The sequence below is a fragment of the Embiotoca jacksoni genome, unplaced genomic scaffold, assembly GCF_022577435.1.
Source record: "Embiotoca jacksoni isolate LCO1_2020_lvr unplaced genomic scaffold, fEmbJac1.0.p SCAF_12, whole genome shotgun sequence".
Classification (NCBI taxonomy): domain Eukaryota; kingdom Metazoa; phylum Chordata; class Actinopteri; family Embiotocidae; genus Embiotoca; species Embiotoca jacksoni.
Genome location: NW_027185252.1, coordinates 18,421,012 through 18,443,298, shown reverse-complemented (window position 1 = coordinate 18,443,298; position 22,287 = coordinate 18,421,012). Strand labels below are relative to the sequence as shown.

Here is a 22,287-nt window from a genome sequence, read left to right as displayed (position 1 = left end):
AAATTCATGAGACAGTGGTCGCACTGGTGAGAGTTAAGAATTCTCCTTTTTGGATGAATGGTGCAACGGTACAGCCCACTATCATGGCAAAGCGTGTAATACACCCGCCAGTCCACTAGAGGACAGCGTGTCGATGTTGTGCTTTTGCCTCGCGAAAAGCAAACGATTTCTTTAAAGAAATTCATGTCTCTTTCTTGCGGTATGCAACACTGGTTTGTTTGGTGAAACTGGGCCGTTGTATTTATCCAACCTGCCTCCCATAAGTGCGTGAGTGTCAAGACTCCACTTTTCACTCATCAGTGAATAGTGGAGTCTTGTCATTCTCGTTTATAAAATCAAATGTTATTATTGTTGTCAGTTGTCTTTGCTGTTTCTACAGACTGGAAACTCTGTTCGCTTTAATGTTTTTACAGCCACTGAGGGCCGTGTCCGTTGTTAAATGCGATGACACTGAAGTTACGGGTTTTCTTTTCTAAATGTAGCTGTAGTGGCGGTAGAGTTTCGGTGCTCATGGTGATCAACGCTGATTGGTTAAAGGCTGCTGCAATAGTATCACATTTAACCAGAGGTCTGCACCTAGTAGGATGCAACGACTGGAAACGATTCCCAGTGGACTGAATGCGAGTCTGGCTATTCTAGGTTTTAAAATGTACTAGTAGATGGGCAGAATGTATATTCTTCTTTTATTTTTTTCTTTAAATCAACAGGTGTTGGGGAAGGACATCGTCTATGTAGTTGCAGTTTCACACACTGCAATAACAGAACATGTGACAGCTAATTACACGATCAAAAAAGTGAGGGATAATACACGACAGGGCAAGAGTCATCCATCAGAATAGTGAATACACAACTTAGAAGGTATTACTATGACCGATGGTCACAATATTGTATTTGTTACAGACATAACACAAGCTCAAGCACTTTAACTGTTGTTATCCTTACTGACAGTTCAACACTGCGTATTAACGTAGAACTACAGACAAACGCCGGCCTAATAGTCGTCCAGATGTACAGTACGGGTTGCTGCACATTAACAGAGGATTTGCCTCAATTGTGTATATGTAGATATATTAAGAGTTAACACCATAATTCCTGTATGTTGTCAATCAGCCTTCAAACATTATGGGAGTATTACTTAATGTTGCTGCATGCTCTCCTCTTCGTCTCTAACTTTGTGCTCCCTGCGGCTTTGCAAATAATTTATAGAAACACGTTAGGAAATCAGACGCCGACGGCTCTGTGGCAAAGTCAAAACACAACTGGAGTCCCTGCTTGCCCTTCACTCCCAGTATTTTCTAAAACAGCCAAAGGGTTCCAGTGCAGATTGAAAAAGGGGGTCACAGTTTGTGAGGTCCTGGACTGATTGTATTACCTCCACCTGGATGTCGCGAGGTTGAAGCCATCTTGACGATGAAGGCTCAACAAAACAACAACAACCTCTTCTGTGTCTTGGCTGGCAGCTCGCCGTGACGGATCTCAAGATGTCTCCAATACACGTAATGGACTTGGCAGAGCCCGAGGTGGCCGGGCTCGGGCCTTCTACTCCACTCCGTCATCCAATCACCTTATTCTAATGCTATTGCATTGTTTAGTCAACCAGCCGTCCATTTACATCAACCCATAACCACGCAGCCACACCACAGGAGCACTTAATAGAATTAGCAGGTATTGTGCAGCACATTTTAAACACATAGGCCATTTTAAAGACACACACTCAGTCAGTGTACCTCCCTCCCCGGGCTCATGATCCCCCGTTTGCTGTCAGAGTAATGGCATCACAGGCACTGCGGCAGCGCCGGCCTCTCCTCTTCAACTGTCATAACTCTATACTCTGTCCACCACCGACAGTTTATTCACAATCTTTAAATGTGGAGCCAATATTGTTGTCATGTTTATGTTATGCACTACATATTAATAGCTCATAAAACACATTTGTTGCATTATTAAATCATTTTTCGCTCGCTCTTCATTAGGAGATAGGAAGCCGAAGCTCTCGGCCGAAGCAGCCGCTCAATTATAGGGCTCATAATTTCCTAATCTGATTTTGGGGAATGTTTGCGAGTCTGTCCGGCCGGCCAGCGTATAAATAGACCGGCAAAAATGAAACAGCCACATGGCTGGAAATTTGCAGTCATATGCTTTCTTTTGCCCTTGACTGAATGCATTATTTTCCCCCTTTCAAAGCTCAAAACTCAAATGCCATCTTTTCAAACAAATTGCTCTCATATGCTCCCCCTCCAGCCCCCCCCCTTATGATTAACAGAGAACAATTTCACATCTAATAACCCCAAAATTGTCTTAAGGCCTCTTGTTCTAATGATATTAAATAGGGGACGTGTAAGTTTATTTGGAATGACTCATCTTTGGGGTCAGGGGAAATGAGTAATCTCTTTGTCCCCTCGTCACCACCCTCCGTTAAACTATTACCTATAAAAACAGCCGCACACTCTCAGTCAGAGGGTGTGTCCCGCCTGGTTGTAATAAGGGCCTTTCTCCTTGTCCCATTCCTTGGCCGATTGATTTTTGTTAGGAAAATTAATGCCGTCGCTCTGAGGTTCTGGAGGTCAGAGGTAGACGGGCTCCAGCAGATGAGGGGCGGTGCCGGGAGGACGGAGAGGCAACAAACAGCGACGGGACCACCAGACTCTCTCTGATGAAACCCACCGTGCCTTCGGTCGAGGGCGGAGCGTGCAGTCGCTTATGATGTATTGTCTCCGGACTGTTTCATGCCTGTCCTTATGATTGACCAAGCAAATATATTGGCCCATTCATTGACAACACTCACTCAGCCCCATGTTGGGTGGGTTTTTTGGCCTCGCTTTATGTCGTATGTAATTCTGTTTGTCTTTGAGGCAAGCTTGAAAGCAAAAATGTTTCCACTTCATGAACGATTATTTTCAAATTTAAATTATACCAAGACCGTCAACTTCCTGAGATCAACAGAACCTTTCACTTCATGAAACACTCAACTTTTAGTAATTTAGACATTTCTTTTCCCGTCAAGTTACAGAAACGAGCAGTCCAAACCTCTGTCTGACCCCCAGAACATATCCAAGTGGTGTCTTATAAAGGCATAAAGCATAGCATAACCATGTTTCAGTGAATAATGTTTCCCAAGTGGGAACCAATCTAACACAAAGGGTGCCCTAGTCAGCAGGGTCCCTGCACAAGTTCAAGCCACAATAGCACCCTGTGTGCACCATGCTGTAGCTAATTACCAACTCATTAAAGAGCCCTCTAATTAGATTGGATGTTATGCTCTTTCGGTTAAATTCATGCTCTTAATTTTAACTGCCTAATTACATTTCTGTAAAAGGGAAAAAAAAAATGTTCAAAGCGGTCTTTGGCCGAATGTGAAGTGAAGCATTTTTCCGAATGCCGATGTGCAGAGATCTGAATCTTCTCCTCTGTGTTTAGTGAGTCTTTAGATTTGAGTCCTCAGGAGCATGAATCTGTCAATGGGCTTGTAGATTATTGCATAGATGATCTAATAGCCTGTGTTCGGCTGGTATAGATTACCCTCTGGTGGTCTTTATTAGCGATACAAAGCTTTTGGGCAGCAGTGTGTTGGAACAGTTGACTGACCAAAACAGGCCAAACTCTTCTTCTCAAGTAGAGTCAGTTCATTTGGAAAGTAGTTGAGACCGAGCACTGCAACCGAGACAAATCTACCACTTCAAGATATTCACATATATTTACAACCCGATTTCGTGCCAAAGTGTGTAATACATCCGTCAGTCCACTAGGGGATATTGCGTCAGTGTCACGTTTCGCCTCGTCGAGTCATGACAGTATGGTGCTTTAAGTTTAGGCAGCAGAGGTTGGTTGGGTTGAGGAAAAGAGGAAATTAAATGTGACACGGCTGCAATTAGGTCAGGCTTAAGCACCAAAACCTCTTGGTTTGGAATAAAATAAGTGATACATTAAGTTAAACACGTAATGTTATGCAAGTTACGTACTTATTTTACTTAAAAGCAATCCATGTGGACTTTTGCTTTGTCACGGATTTGAACAGCGGTCTCCATGGTGACAGTCCCTTCATGGACCTCACCACTCTGCATCCCTGGGATTGAGAAGAGGCTGGTCACACATGGATGTCTTCAACCGGCCACAATCGTTTTTGTACTTAGTCAGAGGACCTCCATCACGTGACCTTCGTCTCATGACCTCCTTCTTTGGATCTCGTCATACAGGCGTTTACTTTTCACACTTTAATGAGGCAAAACGTGACACCGACACGATATCCTTTTGTGCATCGATGAGTTTGCACTTGCTTTGGCGGGATACCAGGCTGTTATTTATGACATTTATATTTATGGCAGTGACAATAGGAACTTTGGGTCAATATACCGAGAGCTATTAGTCAAACTTGATTGTAGACGGGTCTTTAAGTCAACACAACGGGGAAACATTTTCGAAACACAAACAGTACTACAACAAAGATGCAGGTAAAAAGGCAGGATCATCGATGGCTGCATGTTGGATCCCTCGTTAAAGCAGTTCAAACTTGGACTTTAGAAGGATTCCGCACGTTATCCTTTGTGTGTGTGTGTGTGTGTTGATCTATAGTTGAACCACTAAACAGGGACACCAGTTAGAAAGCCGTTTAATAAAATAACACATTGCAGTTCCCATCGATTAGTTAATGTCAATATGCAATTTGCCCACATTATTTTTATGCCACCTGCAAAACAAGTCACGTCTGGCAGTGAGTCGGACTTGTTCTCAGATGTAACAGATGCACTGTACGCTGCTCATTGTGCCCTGCTGCCACGTGGCCCAATGATAAACAATACACTACCACCTGGTCATCTGTGGAGCTCTCAAAGGGGCGGCCCAGGAGACCTGCTGCAGACCTCCAAATCCTCTTTTCCTCCCACATTTCTGTGGGTGTGATATTTACAGGAGAGCAGACGTGGGTTTGCTGCCACTCTTGCCCCTGGCACAGCAGCTCCGCTCTCACATCCTAAAGCTGTCTTTTAAGAGGGGGCCACGGGAAACGGCCGGATGCTGCGATTGTACGGTCAAAAAGAAACATCTGCGTAAGAAAAGTCCTCTTTTTTTATTTATTATTATAATAATACAATAAGAGGGGAAAAAAAACCCATGACATAATTTCTTGTTATCTAAGAAGCTGAGGCTGCATTTACATTTGCTTTTCATGCAGCGTCCATGTGCTCTTAGGGGCGATGCACTGGAGTATAACTAAGCTAGCATGGAGGATATCCAACCATTTAAATCAAGCCTCTGGGAATTTTACATAACACATCATTGGAGAGCATTGGTTTTTACATAAAGACAAAGAAGGCCACAAAGAGCCACCGGACGGGCGTCTTAGCCTGAGACGAGCCGCTGCGTGTGTTTTTGCAGACTCCTCTAAAGCTTCACGGTCCTGTGGTCACTGTTGTGCTCCGAGAACGCCTCTGCTCATACCCAGACAGCACACAGACAGAAAGCTGCTTATTTTTTTTTTTTTTTACATGCCGGGGGAAAAAAATAATTTTTTTCCGAACGCGACCTCAGAACTGAACCCTCTGCTCTGATCGGGGTGACTACCCGGCCCGAGCTGCAGAGGAGCGCTCTCTGGTTTCCGGGGCTCGAGGATGTTCTGCAGGCCGCCATCGATTGTCCCTGTGCCGTGCAAAGCTGTCATATTTTATAGATGTTTCATGGGATGGCTCATGATCTAGACGATGTTGCCCTCATTTAAGAAGAGTTGTGTTTGTACTAAGGGAGGAGGAAGGGCCCTTGATGCTGAGAAATGGGGACCTTCCCGATAACTTCTTCTAACGAGTGACAAAGTAATGCCACTAAGATGCAGCAAACTAATATATTTCATTATGGGACCCTGCAATGGAGCTGTTTCTCATTGGGCAGCCAAGGATGCCACTTTGTCATTACAAGGCCACATGAGCGAGCCACAGGCAGCGTGGGACAGGGACAGAATCAAAGCTGCCACTGGACACACGCTGACTGATTACTTTTCCAGCCAACATCACAGCTCTGACGGCCGTCTCGGCATCCTCTGGGAGAGTTGAATTTGCTCAATACTGATTATTTGACATCAAAAGTCGCTTGTGTCACCAGGCACTCTACCCCAGATGTGGACATATGTCTCTGCACATGTGCTTCACCTCTTAAAATGCTGTAAAAATGCTTAAAATAAAATAAAATAAAAATAAAAACGTCCATTAAAGCTAAGTAAACAAGTTGTGCAACCAATCAATACATAAAAACTTTCCCAACTTCTTTCCAGTCTTTATTTAACTCCAGTGATCAGTTAAGATTACATTGCTTCCAGTCTCCCTGCAGCCTGTATGATATAATTGAATCAATTCTTTCACAAATGAGGCCACATGAATAGGCACAATATTCAATCAGATAAAAATATAGATTGATGAACAGTCCATGACAACATTAGCAGCCTTTCCAAAATGCAGGGATGAAAAAAAAAAAAAAAAAAAAAAAAATCAAAAAAAAAAATCAATGATCTCAAAGACCTGTCATTTGCATGGGCCTCTTCCCCTAATGGGAATACTTTTATAGACGGGGAATTACAAGTTGAAATATTCTTTCTGATTATTGGACATCCATAGCCAAATATGATTTACATTAATGAGCATAAGTATATTAAAGACGTTGTATCCCCCCGCATCCGAAACAATTGAATAATGGCTCTGGCAACCAAGCAGTGGCCTAAGAAAATAGAGAGGGAGGTAGTGTCACTTTAATTACTAATGGATATCTCAATTGTTCAGACTTTGATCTAATAAGGCAAATATTCATCATCTTCATATCCCCTTTTAGAATGATGATTTTGTCAAGCCAGGACAGCACAGTTATTTAGAGAAAGTGGCCAGTTATGCCAGCCTCTTAAGATCAACGCTTTATTTGAAGATTGCTTTCAAAAGATTATTTTCCTTTGAGGGAAGAAGAAAGGTCTTTTCATGCCCAATTGCAGATGTCTGGTACACTTAGAGTTGAGAAGTTGACCTTGTTAGCAGGAACAGACATCATGAAATTTCCCTTTAGAGCTATAAATGTCCCACTTCGTACTCTTCACTGTTTGTCAATAAATGCATGCTACATCCTGTTCTAGTAGCTGTGCATTTTGATTAAACTGTGCACTGCAGTGTTTTGACCTGAGCTTTATTAGAAGTTAGTGTAAGTTAGTATTATGTTAATAATGAGGTTGAGAGACCTTTAAAGTGCTCTGCTTGCTTTGTTAAATTGCTTTGGTTAAAATTAGCTCACCAGAGTGCAACAGAGGCTGTAATGTTGTTCATTAATTAGATTAAAACGGTTTCATTTAAAATACTGTGCGTTCTCATACTTTAGGTTATGTACAATGTGCATATTAAGTCCTATTGACATCTGGATGCACTGAAAATGTACCATCTCTGAATTTCCAAACCGTTTTAGGTTTTCTGCCATTTGTTGTGGTTTTCTATTGCATATACAAGTATGCTACAATCCAGAGTCTTATATAGACCTTAGAATGAGCCAGCCTGACTTCAGGTCCTTTTCACTGGTGTTTACAGTATGTTTCTCAACCAAAAGTCAAAGATCTGTAGTTGTTTGAATTGAAGGGACTTTCAAATGACCTCTGATCAGGCAAAAACCTGTGACAGCGTGAACCCATTATACCTAAATGAAACTCAAGAAAGAAAACTTTAGAAATGAGTGTTGTAGGTAGGTAGGTAGGTAGGTATTTACTTTATTAATCCCTGAGGGGAAATCTTTTCGCTACAGCAGCATACAGAAGCAATAAGATAATAATAGAAATAATAGAATAAAATAATAGAATAGAATAGAATAGAATAGAATAATAGAAAAGCAATAAAATAGCAGTAAATAGCAGTAAAAAAAATATAAAATATAAAATGCACAGTATATACAGTACATTATATATCTATATATATTATATACAAACAAATCAAGAAACACAGTCAACAGTGTTATTGTACTGTGATGGATTTAGCCAGAGGTGAGTTATTGTACAAAATGTTGTGATATTAAATATATTATTTATGCTTTTAAATTGTTACAATTTGCTTGTCTTTCTTTGTTATATAGAATTATAAAGCGTTTTAATTTCTGTCATTTGTTTGACAATTTTTGTAATTTTTCAGAATAATTTAAACTAGATTGCTCAAATCATATTCTAATCAATCCATACTTAGAGAGAAGATAGTGCTGAATTCCAAGTGATTCGAACAATAGTGTTTTGCATACATGTTTAGCGTAAATATTCTTGGCTGGCCTATCTTATAAATTTGGTTAGCGCTAGAATTCTAAATGAAAAATTAATCAAAGCAGCACAGGCTGAGATGTCCTGGCTTTTAGTCTCCAGTGTGAACGAAACTCCAAAAAAACTCAGGATACTACACTTCCCATAATGCAATCCAAAGAGCTCCTCTGCCTCTTGTTTCGAATTCCAAACATCCAGTTTGTAATGCAGACACTGTGTTGTACATTTGTAAGTTGAAAGCCCATGAAAAGATAACATTGATGACATCATTACCTGTAGATGCTATACAACTGTAACGGGTAAATGGAACATCATGTGCACAATTATAGAAATATCCCTTTAAGATAACATTTAGGCTAAAATTGCACCCGGAGTCACATCATTTTCACAAATGAAGCAGATACAAGTGACCCTTCGCAGAACATATCTGTTAGTTTTCTGTTTCTGAGCCTGCAGCTTATACAGTGTACCTGTGTCCAAATGCCATCGCTCCACTTCATTTATTCTAACCATGAATTTATACACACTGTGCTGCCATGCAAAGGATGGTTGCTGCCCAACCTCATTAAGAGGTCAGCAGCAGCACAGGCCCCACAGGTGTAATCCCATTTACTTTGATCCTCTGTTTTTATGTCCTCGTTAAAAGCTGCTGAAGTAGCAACATGGTATTAGTAAATACGCAGCTGGAATATATATGAGCATTAATCATTCTCCGTAGTGATCAGGGCATGGCTACCTTGCAGGAAATTGGGGACTGGGCAGAAATGAATTCAGACTTTTTCCCTTTAATTAGGACCAAGTGTAGGTACCTGGTACCTTTCCTCTAAGTAAACAGCATGTATTACAGCAAAATGTGCACCACCACATTTCTTTCTTATTGCTTTATCAGAAGACATTTATTCAAACCGCTCTCTCTGGACACAGAAACGAGGTGCTATTACTGTGCGTATCGAACATTTTTAACAAAGTTATCAAACTTTTCCATCAGGATTATGCTGAAGAGGCCAATGATGTGGTCTGGAGTAAAAAAAAAAAAAAACAGCATTTTAAAGAGGCTCTTTTAAAAGTCTGAGTCATATCATGTACACGCGTATTCACTTTTCTTTTTTTGTTGAATGTCATTGCTGTGATGGTTTTATTGCTTTAGACCCCTCTGCCGGGCAGGTTAGAGGAGCGGCTGCACGACTGATGAGCGTGGCAGGAAATTGGCAGATGGAAGCATCCATTTCACCGCTAATTAGGGGGTCTAGAAGCCCGCCGACTGACAGGGTTCAACTGGGCAATGTAGTGCCTGCCAGCTCCCATCCCGTGCGCTTTATAAAACGCTCTTTAATTCCCCGGCACAATATCATTAACTTTGTAAGTGGATGAACACAATGGACAAGCAATTTAATTAACTTCTACCATTGAATGTTGGAGGGGAGACTAAATGAAATTAATGCACAATATTTCCCATGGAGGCAGCCAACCTTGGGAGTGGGTCTGGATTGTTGGCAGGTCAGGCGCTGCCGTGGGTTTGGCCAATTATGCCTTGTTTAGACCCATCCATAATATTTTCCTCAAAAGAAAATAAAATCAGTGGTTTTGAGATCAATCATGAGCGTGTGTCGCTCTGCATTCTGGGAGATTTTAGAATAATGAAGTGGAAACCCGGAAACACTGCCAAAAGCCTTGAGAGTCAACAAAGCTCAAATACAGGTATCATAACCGATCCATGAAGCGGTGGAGGTTTACTCGAAATAGACAATCAATAAATGGCGGAATGCAGTTTGGGTTTGGGAAGTATGGCCAATACATCTGTCCTGCACTATGGTCCAGACAGAAACATCTTCACAATTGGATTGCAGTGAAATTTTGTACCGACCTTCATAGGTCAGAGGATGAAGCCTTCTTTTGTTGGTGATTCCCCGAACCTTTCGTCTAACTCCTCCATGAGTAGGGCTGAGTACCAAACTTTGATACTTTTATGGCACCGACCAAATTGCTAAATTTTCAAAAAAAAATTTGGCCACACATCAGTCTTGAGTACACCTCAGTACCTGCAGGCTTCTCTGTGCTGGCTAGCTAGTGTCTACAGCTGGCTTGAGGGGTTAAGGGAGCATCACTAAATTGGAGCATCTTGCGATAATTTGCATGCGAGACGTTTAGGGAGCATCTACTAAAACAACCCTGGTTACACTCTCCCCTTCTAAACTGCATGAAAACTAAAGACTGGGACAGTTATGCGTGTTGTAATTTTCTCTTTCTTAAAATAGATTCTATAAAACTTGTAGTAAAAATATTCATTCAGGAACCAACCAGTACCAAAGTCAAGGTACCGGTATCCAAAACTTTTTAACGATAACCAGCCCGAACCATGAGGTTTGCCATTTTTAGTTGTTTTTTTTGTTGTAATATCTCAACAATTACTGATTAGCTTCACATACAAATTTGTACCCTGAGGACTTTAATCATCCACTGAGTTTATCTGACAACACTTGTTGGTTAAAACTTTTGGTTTAGAGTGACATGTCTTGTCAGCTGTTGAATGGATTACCTTGAATTTGGTGAAAGGCCTTCTTGGTTTTGGTGATTTGCCTTCCTTTTATCTAGCTCCAATTATCACGTCAAAAGATCGTTTAGTCCAATAATTGTGTTTCTGTATCGAACTTTATGATCCGTTTTGTTTTCTTTACATTACACACTGCTGGTGTGGCGAACTGACTCTGTGCTGTTGGTTTTGTAAACATAGATTTACAGATCCAAACATTACTGCAGCATTTCAGTATGAAATACTTCATCTTGCCATGTTTTAATGCTACAGGCGACATTATTCTGTAGCCATAACACTAGTATTCAGTCAAAAGGAGGTTCAGGTGGCCCGACAGAACACAATGGAGGATCTGCGCTTGCTGTTTCAGTTGTAAGAGATCAATACTAGTCCTGCTTTGCCATGTAAACCAATTTTCTTGCAAGGTTTGCACACGATCTCCCTCGTGGGGGAAGTGGAAGAGCATTAAGGAGAGTAAGCTCAACTTAAATCTTAATTACTGTGAAATAAGGAAGTAAATTTACGTTAACGTGTTTCCTCTCGGTATGTCTTTGAACGGCTTTAATTCCCCCCCTCCGTCCCTTACCTTCGGCCCCCAGCACACCCACCCCAGAGACAAGGGCTCCTTCAGGACGTGACGGATGGTTCCAACAACTCGGGCCGCTTTCAAATCACAGGAAGTGACAGAGGAAGTTTTAATGAGAGTTTTGTCTGTGTATCCAGTCAGGCCTTCCAGGCAGCCGATGAATAATAGACACTGTGGCTCAATACTCTGAATACTCAATCAATGGCACTGGGAGAGGGCCTTGGCAAACACATATGGCAGGCCGGGGTGGGCGGTGGGCTCAGGAGGGGTAGAAAACACTAAGGCTGCTCCATCTGTATCTCTGGGCTGAAAAAGCAAGCCGTCTCTATTGACGCCGCTCACTTTTGTGCCGGGGTGTTTTCCTCGCCGCCGATGACAAACAGGCTGTTTGTGCAGTATTGGAGATTTGTGCAGGGAGGCTCCTGTGACGGTGGTCTTTTAGCCCCCGATCCTGCATATCAATGGCTCCCTCGCTGGGACCTGGAGGGCTGATCTTGAAATAGATATGTGGCTTCTTAAATCTAGTCGCTGTCAGAGCACACAGCATGCTGCTCTATTGTCTGCTGTATGTTTAGGATGTAGCCATGTATGAATGCTGGTCCTTAGTGACTAATGAGGATATTATGTACCTATTAGTCAGAGCTTATGTCTGTGCCTCCTTCTCTAAGCTGTTTTGACACGGCATGTGTGCCTGATATATCACAACACCATTTCTTCATGACAGCATATCTGATTGACCTTTCTGATAAGTCTCAGTGTGTGCGTGTGTGTGTGTGTGTGTGTGTGTGTGTGTGTGTACACATTTGCGGGTTGTTTTTTTGTGCTTGTGATTCTGTGTGCAGGTTTATATGGAAGTGGGGCATCACTCGGGGGTTTGACAGATGAGAGGGCTCCAGGGATTTCTGAGCAATGGGATATAAACTGGAAAACAGCCCATTTTGTCTCTGCTGTCTCGAAGGCAAAATGCCACCGGAAACCCAGAGGAGATATTTCTCTTAGGTGGCTGTAACACACACTGAAAACCGTGATAGCAGTGCCACCATCATTTTAAAAGAAGTGCTGTTAAAGGATAATTACAGTTTATTACAAGCTCAGTGTTATTTTTTTCAGTTTTGCTCATCCTTCCTAATAATTCTGTACTCACTGAGTTATTACTGAGAACTGGGGCCATGGCAAGTCACTTTAAATGAACACGAGCAATCAGGCTATCAGGCATTCAAAACAAAAAAGTTTGGTTAATAAAATTGTTGCCACTGTTTTCCTGACGAATAGATTCATAAATCAGTCATTTCAGCTCTCACATACACACAGTCTTCGGTTACAATCAACATTTCAGATAATCTGTCTTCATTTTAGGCTTGTTTAGACCCTCTGTCATCATCTTATTGTTGTTTTGTTCCCACATTTTTTTAATTACTATAAAAATATATATTATTATATTTTAAGTACAATCCTATTCGTGTAGAAATATATATATATATATATATATATATATATATATATATGTAGAAATATATATATGTAGAAATATATATATCCAGACCACAAAATCAAGATCCAAGTAAACTGTAATTATGCTTTAAAAAGGCCTCAATTAGTCTTATTTCTGATGGCGATGCATTTCTATTATCATCAGTGGTGGAATGTAACTAAGTACATTTACTCAAATATGCTGTATGCTTAAGTACATATTTGAGGTACTTGTACTGTACCTGAGTATTTCCATTTACTACAACTTTACTTCGACAGGTTTAGTTATTTTTCACATTATGGTTTTTCATACCCTATCTGTCCATTTAACACCATGTGTATCCAAATTTGGTGATTTTGAATTGGATTTTTTTTTTTTCTGATAAAGGGATAAAATGTGCCTTAATGGGCAGAGAAAATGTTCCTACTTTTTTAGGTAAATAAACAACGTTAAAACCCACTTGAATTCACTGGAAAATCCTTTAGATCCTTGGAGATACATGGTTCTTACAGAGCAGAAACGATACAAACATATTATGATCTCAAATAAATTACTGTAGATTAAATTAACCAACTGTATGCAAAATCAGTAAAATAAGCACAACCTTAAATATTGAAAAACTTACAGCACAAACATGCACATACTGCAACAATAGTATTAAACCAAAAACATCATATTGTAAAACACTGCAGAGTTTTACTTTTGATACTACAAGTATATTTAGCTGATAATACCTACATAATTTCACTGAAGTAAGTTTTGAATGCAGTACCTGAACTTGTAGTGGAGTATTAATACGTTTACTTAAGGAAAGGACCCGAGTACTTCTACCACCACTGATTATCATCCCCAGGAGTGTACAGGAGATACTCGTTTCTTTTCCCACAACAGACACTTAAGGTTTCATCTGTTCTTCCATTAAAGCCGTCATTGGACACACGTCCTCGTCGCTCTGCTCCACAAACCCATAATGCTTCAGTGGTGAGCGGGGACAGCAGAACATTACCCTCTGAAGCTGTACCGTGACACTGTGATGACACTGGAGTGTGTGTGTGTCAGCTCTCCGGGGACTGGCCACTCTCCCTTAGCACAGATTGGAGGTGAGACCTTGAAGAAAAATTATTACTTTTATGTTTGCTTTATGGCTCATTTTTCACATTAAACGCAGAAAATCTATCCGGGGGTCACACAATTCCTGCTTCTCGTCGTCGGCCAGAACTAATTTTTGCAGCCCTCGGTATCGATAAAGCATTCAGCGGAGCAAAGTATGCAGCCTATGTACTGCAGCTCTCAAGTCTCTATTTTCCAGCAGCCAGTCTATTGGGACTTGTTCAGCCCGTATCTGCCGGGGGTTTTGGAAATGTCAACTACACTCACACACACATGCAGACGGAGAGCGAGCGCGGCCGGCGTTGTGTCAGTGTGCCCTTATCTGTGAGCGGCGAGGCCAATACGACTTGTGATAAGAGATAGCATTGCCAGAAGGAGTCATAAAACCCCGGCTTTTATGGCGCGGTTATTGTCTTTCTGTCTACAATTATAGTGATTACTCATTTCGCCCTTACCTCCCCTGCGGCCCCTCATGCTGCACTTAATAGACTGCATTTTACTAATGGAAAATTAAGTAGCCGCTGTGGCAGTGGGGTTTATAAATATGTAAAATATACTTTTAATTATTTCAAGTGAATCTGGCAGCTAATCAATAAAGAAGGACGTGACAAACATACGTTTGACACAGGCCATTGTAAAGCTACTGGTAAAAGATAAGCACGGCCTGTCAGCGCGGTCCGGCCCTAATGAATATTTTGAGCCTGTCATGTAAAGAGACAAATGGATTAATTGCGCCCTGCTAATATAATAGCTTCTTCATGAAGAGTGCAGGAGGGAGGCAGAGGAGAGGAGAGGGAGCCACAGCTGCTGCGAGCTTCTGAACCCCGATGTCAGATGAATATTTATTAGGGTTGAGGGTTAAGTAGATTTTTTGCGATTACACCGATAGCCACTTAAGCACAGTTGTTTATCATTTATTTGATAATTGATTCGTGCGATTTGTTTGATGTCATATTCATTTTGGTTGCAGTAGTCTCAGGTATTGAAGGCCTGTGGAGAAATCAGCTTCCACTGAAAAAGAGATGGTGGTTATTTCACATTAAAGTCAAGATTTTGAGTATCATTTAGTATTTTTGTACAAAATATTATAAAAAAAAAAAAATACAAAATGTATCACTTTGTTTATTTGTACCCATTAATTAATTGATTTATTGTTCCTAAAAGTCAGAAAACATTGCTTCTAAGAGTTTCCCAGAGCCCAAGCTGAGATTTGTTCTATTTGCTCTTGACTACAAAGTACCAAAAAGGAGAAAACACATATTTGAACAGTTGGAACATTAGTGCTCGCTAAATGACTTAAATCATTAATCACTTACTAAAATCTTTGTCAATTCATTTTGTGTTGATGAAGCAGTAGTAGTGCTTTGACTTGGCAGACGAAATGCAGACTACAATTTGATTTATAAAAGAAGGGAATATATCTTCTTTTTTTTCCCCTCCTCTATAGCTCAATAATATTTCAAAATGGTCATTTTGACTTGACTGAAATATCCCCACAAACAAAATCCGTTAGCATAGTGGCACCGTTTTTGACAAATAGCCCGGTTTTCCCTCCCCGGCTCTGTTTTCCGATCCATCTCCGTCTCCAAGTCTGTTGTTGGCACTTTAAGGTGAAAGAGAACATAAAGACAAGTGAGCACAAATACGTGTAAAGGGGGGGCCTTCCTGGAAGCCGTCCTCTCGCAATGGGAAGCTGTGACCTTGAGTCCTGCCTTCTCCCAACGCCCCTCACCCCCGCCCACCCCCGCTCCGTCAAAGCAGGAGAAGGAATGATGGAGCGGGGGGGAGCGCGGCGGGGGGCTCGGGTCACCAGCCGCGGTTCTCATCAATTAAATGTGCGACAGTGTTTTCTGTCGGCTGAACTTATATGTCAAGGAGATGGGCAGGACCTCATGTTTGTGCTTTTGACAAATCAGCAAATGTTTAATCTCAAGATGTGCCGGCGCTCATAAATAATGCAGAGGCCGGGGGGCCGAGCCCAAACTCTCTCCCGGCGTGTCGCGGGCAGAGAGGCGTCTGCAGCCGGTCCTCAATGGGAAAAAAACACAGGAAAAGACTAAATCCTCCTTCATGCCTTTTTTTCCCTCCTCATGTCTCCTCCTCCTTTTGATCTCACCCTTCCATCCACATCCTTTCATCACTCATCCATCCATTACTGTACCTGAGCTTTCCTCTCATCCTCCAACTTTAACCGTGTGTTTCTTCTCTTTGTCTTTTGCCATAATTTTCTCACTCGCCTCACTTATGTTTTAATTTTGTAGGTCTTTATGGGAAAAGTTGCTCAGTTACCAGTCTGAGCCCCTCTCTCGCTCTCTCTCTCTCTCTCTCTCTCTCTCTCTCTCTCTCTCTCTCTCTCTCTCTCTGAGGGGAGAAAGGAGACTCAGACTTATCCCGAGCCAAAGGTCTGCTATCTCAAAGACGCAGGGGATTGGAGCTTGAGCTTTGCCTCCATTTGCCCTAAATGTAAAGAGGCCAACAGAAAGCAGTGTAGTGGACTGTGAACCGCATCAAATCCCCCTCTGCACCACTCTCACTTCTTCCCACAGACTTGGATTGGCTCGTCCACCGACTGGGAAAGTTTCCTGATTGTTCACAGGGAAAATTAAGATTTTAAGCCTATTGAAGTTGATCTTTGCTCATTGAAAAGTCCATCTGAATGTGCCCTTTGAAAGCTCAAATTGTTGACTCGTCACATGAGGAGAATCGAGAGCAGGCGGCGTGTACAGTACTGAGAGCCCGGTGCACCTGTTGTTGTGTAGCTGATGGTGTGTGCTGTTTGTGGAGTGTGCTGTGGAGTGTGTAAACGAGTGTTGGCTCTGCTTTCAGTCCAGTTTATTAGCCAGGCATTTCTACGTCAGGTCAGTCCTTTGAGCTCTGTGAAAAGCTTTTGAGCAGCGATCTTTGGGGGCAAGTGTGAGAAATTGTTGTTCCTCAACAGGTTGGAAATGTTTGTAAAACCGTTGTCTGGTAAATCGACAAATAAAATCCTGAAAATCTCACAAAGTCTTTTCTTCTTGCAGGCTCTTGGAAGTTTCTACTTTATCCACGAGTCTTTGAAAAACATCCACCAGTTTGATTTCAAAGGTGAGATCCCCCTACCCCCACACACACACACACACACACACACACACACACACACACACCCCAAGACACACCACACATACATCATCACCGCCCGTCCTGAAATGAAATCCCACCATCAGCCCACTCCTGCATATCACATACAACCATTCGCAGGCTATTCTCGCTTCCATCAAAACCGGTGAGCTGAGATTGGCTTTGAGGATAATGTAAAGGGAGCGGGACAGAATGGTAATGCTTATTAATATTAGGATTTAATTCATACGATTTCGGGCCCTACAGTAATGGTGTGCGGCAGGTTATTGGACAGTTACAGCGGTCTCATCAGCCTGCGGGGTCAGAGGGCCCCGGGGTCCGCCGACCGCGCTAATTAAAGAAGGGATATAGATGTGGAGGCGCCTCGCTTCTTATTACACCCAAGTCAGCATTAGCACCAGTTACCCCAGTGAAGGACAGGGCGAAGGCAGGGGAGGGGTCGAGAGGGGAGAGGACCGCTCTCCATGTACACACACACACACACACACACACACACTGGTGAGATCTGATTTAACATCAGAATTCCATAAACTCCTGCACTTACTGTGCGCTTTATTGATGTTTTCATGATACCGTGACGCCGAAAGTGAAGCGGCTTAATGGAAGACGTACAACTTCCACTTTAGCGCTTACACCTGTGACGTGAAGGCTTTTAGAAATTGAATCTTCCTGGAAAATGAGCAAACATGAGAGGTGTAAACCACACAGGGTTAACCGAATCACTCCGAGGTTTTAACACAAGTGGAATAAAAACACAGACTGACTGTAGATAACTCCATATTTGTCATATCTAGGCATAAAATGTGCAAAAACTCAACTTGTCAACATGACTTCTACACTTTAAAGAATGTTTTTTGATACGTTTTAGTGCAGAATACATAAACGAATATATTTAATGAAAAACTAGTTGTTTTTTATTTTTATTATATGTTAATATACAACTTAACTGATGGTTTGAAATGATCGGATTTGTTTGATATCGAACTCAAGTCTTTAATAGTGTTGTGAAATGATATGAAATCACAACAGTATGTTGTGTAACACCCAAAGATCACCACTGGCCCTTCACACACACATTTAATCAACTCATTCCTGGCATTCACGTGTATGAGCTTGAATATGGACTCCGTAGTCACACAAGTTATATTTAAATAGCCCAAAGTCAGGCAAGAAGTGCAACATCCTTATACTTAGATATTCAACTTTGATATGGAAATATGCCACTAAAACCTGCTTCTGTAGGAGGTTTCCTTCCCGTTAAAGGGTCGTTTTTCCTTCCAGCTATCCCTCATGTGGGAAATGTAGAAGTGGTGGGTTCCTCTGGATGTTAAGTGCTTTGAAATAACTTTTGTTGTGATTTGGCGTTACAATATACAATATAGTACAATACAATAAACAATACAATTAAAATGAATTTAATTAAATTGACCAGAGGATAAATGTGTCTTCCAGAACAGAAAAAACTTGCATAGGTGTTTCACATACACGGTTTACTGGAATCTACAGCATCTATTACAGAGCAGTATTCCTCTGTATGTCACCTCTCCCACTTCTCCTAAGCTCAACACAGATGTTCCTCCTTCTGACCAGCAGGTGGTGCAGTTGTCTGAAGAAGCTGAAGTTTCTCTTGCTGTCAATGCAATTAGAAGATTCACACTCACACATGGGGTCTCCAAAAAATGAACCTCCTGTGTTTGTTATACTCTGTGTTTTTCTTCCTCCTCTCCCTCTTCCTCTCCATCTCTGTCCGTCTCCTCTTCAGCCAAGAAATTCAAGAAGGTGGTGGGAAAGGAAACCTGCTCAGAGACACTAGAAAGCACACCCTCACTGGAGAAGGAGAAGTTTCCACAGGACTACTTTCCTGAGGTGGGTTATAGTAATAAACACACGTGACCGACCAATCAGAGCTTTCTGCTGAGTCGTGGACTGACAATGAAAGGTAGAAATGTGACATGACTGCTACACTGTATACACTGTGCTGGTTTAATACAGCTCTAAAGTAAAAAAGTAATCAGTGGCTCAGCTGAAAGGAAAATTGTTTGACCTTTTTATCACACGTTTTTATATTGTGTACAATAAGGACGAATTATGTCTAAAATACCATAACCATTCATCTTATTTTGTCGTTTTAGATGTCGATGAAGTCAAACTTTATTAATTGATACAAAAAGACATTTACTTTCCACTACTTTTTCAACAAAACATTTCATTTTCCGATTTTTTTTTTTTTTTTGGCGGTTCTTTTTACAGTCCGATTTTTCTCCCGGCTGACACATGACTGATCTGACGACAAATCGGTTCCCCCCCCCCCAAAAAAATTCCAATCTCCAATCTCCTCGCTGTGTTTTCCACGTTTGTGTCCCGCCGAGCAATTCTCTGCTCCCTCCGCTGTGTTCGCCTTTCTGCTCTTTTCGGTGTGTGATGTGTGCCATCAGACGGGGAGCCGAGCGCCGAGCATAGCTGTACTGATATAGTAATAAAGAGCACGACCGCCCGTGTGTCATCCCCGCACTCCCCACTCATCTGTCAACCATGCTCCGACGGCCGCCTTCGCAAATATATGCAAAACAGATGGATACGGCCCCCTTCACACACTTCCCCCCAATTTCCGTCTCTTTCACACACCGCGGGACCCCCCCTCCCCTCCTTCTCCTCACTCCTCACCCACCCACCCTCTCTGCCTACCCCGAGCCACCCTAACACACACACACACACACACACACACACACACACACACACACACACACACATATGGATTCTCACACACCTCCAGACAGCTCCAACGTTTTTGGGTTTCCCATTCCAGAGATGATCTAAAACCAATTACACTGATTGAGGCGCAAAGCCATTTAAAATGATTACAGCGACGCATTGTTCTGTATTTAACAGGACGAGCAAAAGAAAACCACAAAACAAACCTGGCACGGCGTCCTGTGAGAAGGATGAGGGGAGTGATGGAGAGAGAAAGGAGGTGTGTGTGTGTGTGTGTGTGTGTGTGTGTGTGTGTGTGTGTGTGTGTGTGTGTGTGTGTGTGTGTGTTGGGTGGTGGAGGGGTGCAGATGAGAAAAGTTTTGCCCGGTGATTTATGCCTCTTTCCCGGCTGGGATATGAATCTGGGATGATGCTCCAGAGAGCAGCACTCCAGATAATGTTAGCCCATTTAAAAAGAGCAGATTTGTGTAGTCTATCAGGGTCGCAGAGTATTTTTTTTTCTTCTCCCCCCCTCTCTTCCTCCCTCCCTCCCTCCTCGGGCCCCTCCGTAGTGAGAAATTGGTTGTTATCATAGATCACAGATACTGCTCAAACCTCTTATGAAAGATGAATTAATTTCACTAATGCTTTAATGCAAAGCTCTCATGAGGGAGGCAGACTGGTGATAACCCCTGCCTCGTCCCCGCTTCCTCCGCTCGTGATTTATACCCTCTTTTAGTAGATGAAACCGCCTAGATTTGCCATCCATCTGCAGCTTTGAGGAATCCTATTACACGGGGATCTTGGACCGGACAGGACACCACGCACAGTCCAAAACCAGTTTCTCGGTTTTGGATCGCGCAGCTTTCAGATACGTGGCGTGATTCTAGTGATGCTCGAACTGGGTCAGTAAAAGTTATCAAGAAGGACAGAGAGGGCAAGCGTCTTATTGTTTACGTCCTCATCTCTACTTCCCAGTGCAGATAAACTCGTCTGCACGTGAAGAATCCTCTGAGGAGGTGACAGCTCACACACAGAGACAGATGTGTGTTTTTCCCTGCTGCTGTCGTACCTTTACAGTCCCCCATTAATAAAGTGTCACCGCTGATGACATCATGGTGTTGAAGCGTGTTTCTAAAACACAGAAACTAAATGTCATTCAGTACATTTCAGTGCACTTGAGTGTATTGAGCTGGTTTAGACACATGAAGTCAGTTTATATTTAAAAAAAAAAAAAACCTCACAAAGTTGTGTGTGAGTAGAGCTGCAGCTGTTGATTATCGAGTAGTTATCGTGTCTTTAGGATTGTAAAAATGGCCTCCACACATTTACAGAGACAAAGATTGTCATCGAATTGTTTATTTCATCGACAAGCCAAAGATATTGAATTTAGAAAAAATATAAAGCAAATAAAAGCAAGTCTAAGTAACAGTAAACGTAATTTTTACTTAAGCGAGTAATTGACTGGAATCATTGATTTCCAGCTCTCTGTGTGCTTCATTAATGTTAAAACCAATGCTTAAAAAATCCGAAATTAAACCAAACAAGTCTCGTTTTCTCTGAATATACTCATTCAACATAAATCATGTTCGCTTTGGCTTCTTAGTCCAGCTTTTAAAAAGTGTCTAAACGCAGCCCCATGAAATACAATACTGTGTTAAATTACTCACGTTGTGGCTGTTTCTCCTCCTCAAGTCTGATTCTGATTTAAGTGACAACCTCTCCATATGCAAACCCTCCGTTCTTTTCCGTAATCCCACCCTGAGTTATGGCCGTGAAGTGAAGGGGAGAGAAGCGGGGACATGAATTGAAATGCTGAATAAGAAGGAAGTGGACAAAATTGTGGGCGCATTTCTTTTGAAAGGTCGCCGTGATGGATTTGGCGGCTTGTCGTTTCCCCTGTTGTTCCGTCAATCTCTCCGCCTCCCCCGGTGGGAATTCATATATTTATTTGTTTGGCGCAGTAATACACGCCTCCAAAAAACCATTGCATCATAAGGATTTGTCATTGCCTTATATAAATAAAGTATACGACCCAGACCTTAATGTGCCCTTGCTATTGATTGTTTTACACAAGCGTAAGGAAAAAAAAAGAGAAAGGGAGAAAACGGCAGACAGGCTGTAGATCAACATCCATATGAGTTTGTATTTGTTGTTTGGCAGCGTGAGCGTGTCCATAAAAGCGTTGACTTCTCATACCCCGTGAGTGGCCCCTGTAGGGAGCACCGATAACGGGGGCCGTGATTACTTTCAAGTTCTGCCCCTGATGAAAGTTAACTTCCCTCACGTTTTGTTTTTTTTTCCCTTCAACTGATTTAAACACCTTTGCGTGATTCATAGACGGGATGCGTGTACGTTAAGGAGATGAAGTCATTTAAACTGGCATCGCTTGTAAAATGCTCTCTGCGTTTATCACCGGACGAGACACCTGTGACACAGATGCTGTTCTCTCCCTGACAGCCGTGATCCATGAGACGGCCAAGAGCTCATAAATGGGGGGGGGTAATGTTGAAATGAAAGCTAAATGAAGG

The 22,287-nt window shown here is 42.1% G+C and overlaps 1 protein-coding gene across 2 annotated transcripts in view; it reads left to right on the top strand.

Moving 5' to 3' along the window:
• LOC138195640 (inositol polyphosphate-5-phosphatase A) overlaps positions 1 to 22,287 on the top strand; it is a 141,070-nt gene that overhangs the window by 61,295 nt on the left and 57,488 nt on the right. For both annotated transcript variants that reach the window (XM_069145258.1, XM_069145257.1), the window contains exons 5-6: positions 16,969 to 17,032; positions 18,828 to 18,931. In XM_069145258.1, the coding sequence (XP_069001359.1) occupies positions 16,969 to 17,032; positions 18,828 to 18,931 (168 nt within the window). The remainder of the gene's footprint in view (positions 1 to 16,968; positions 17,033 to 18,827; positions 18,932 to 22,287) is intronic.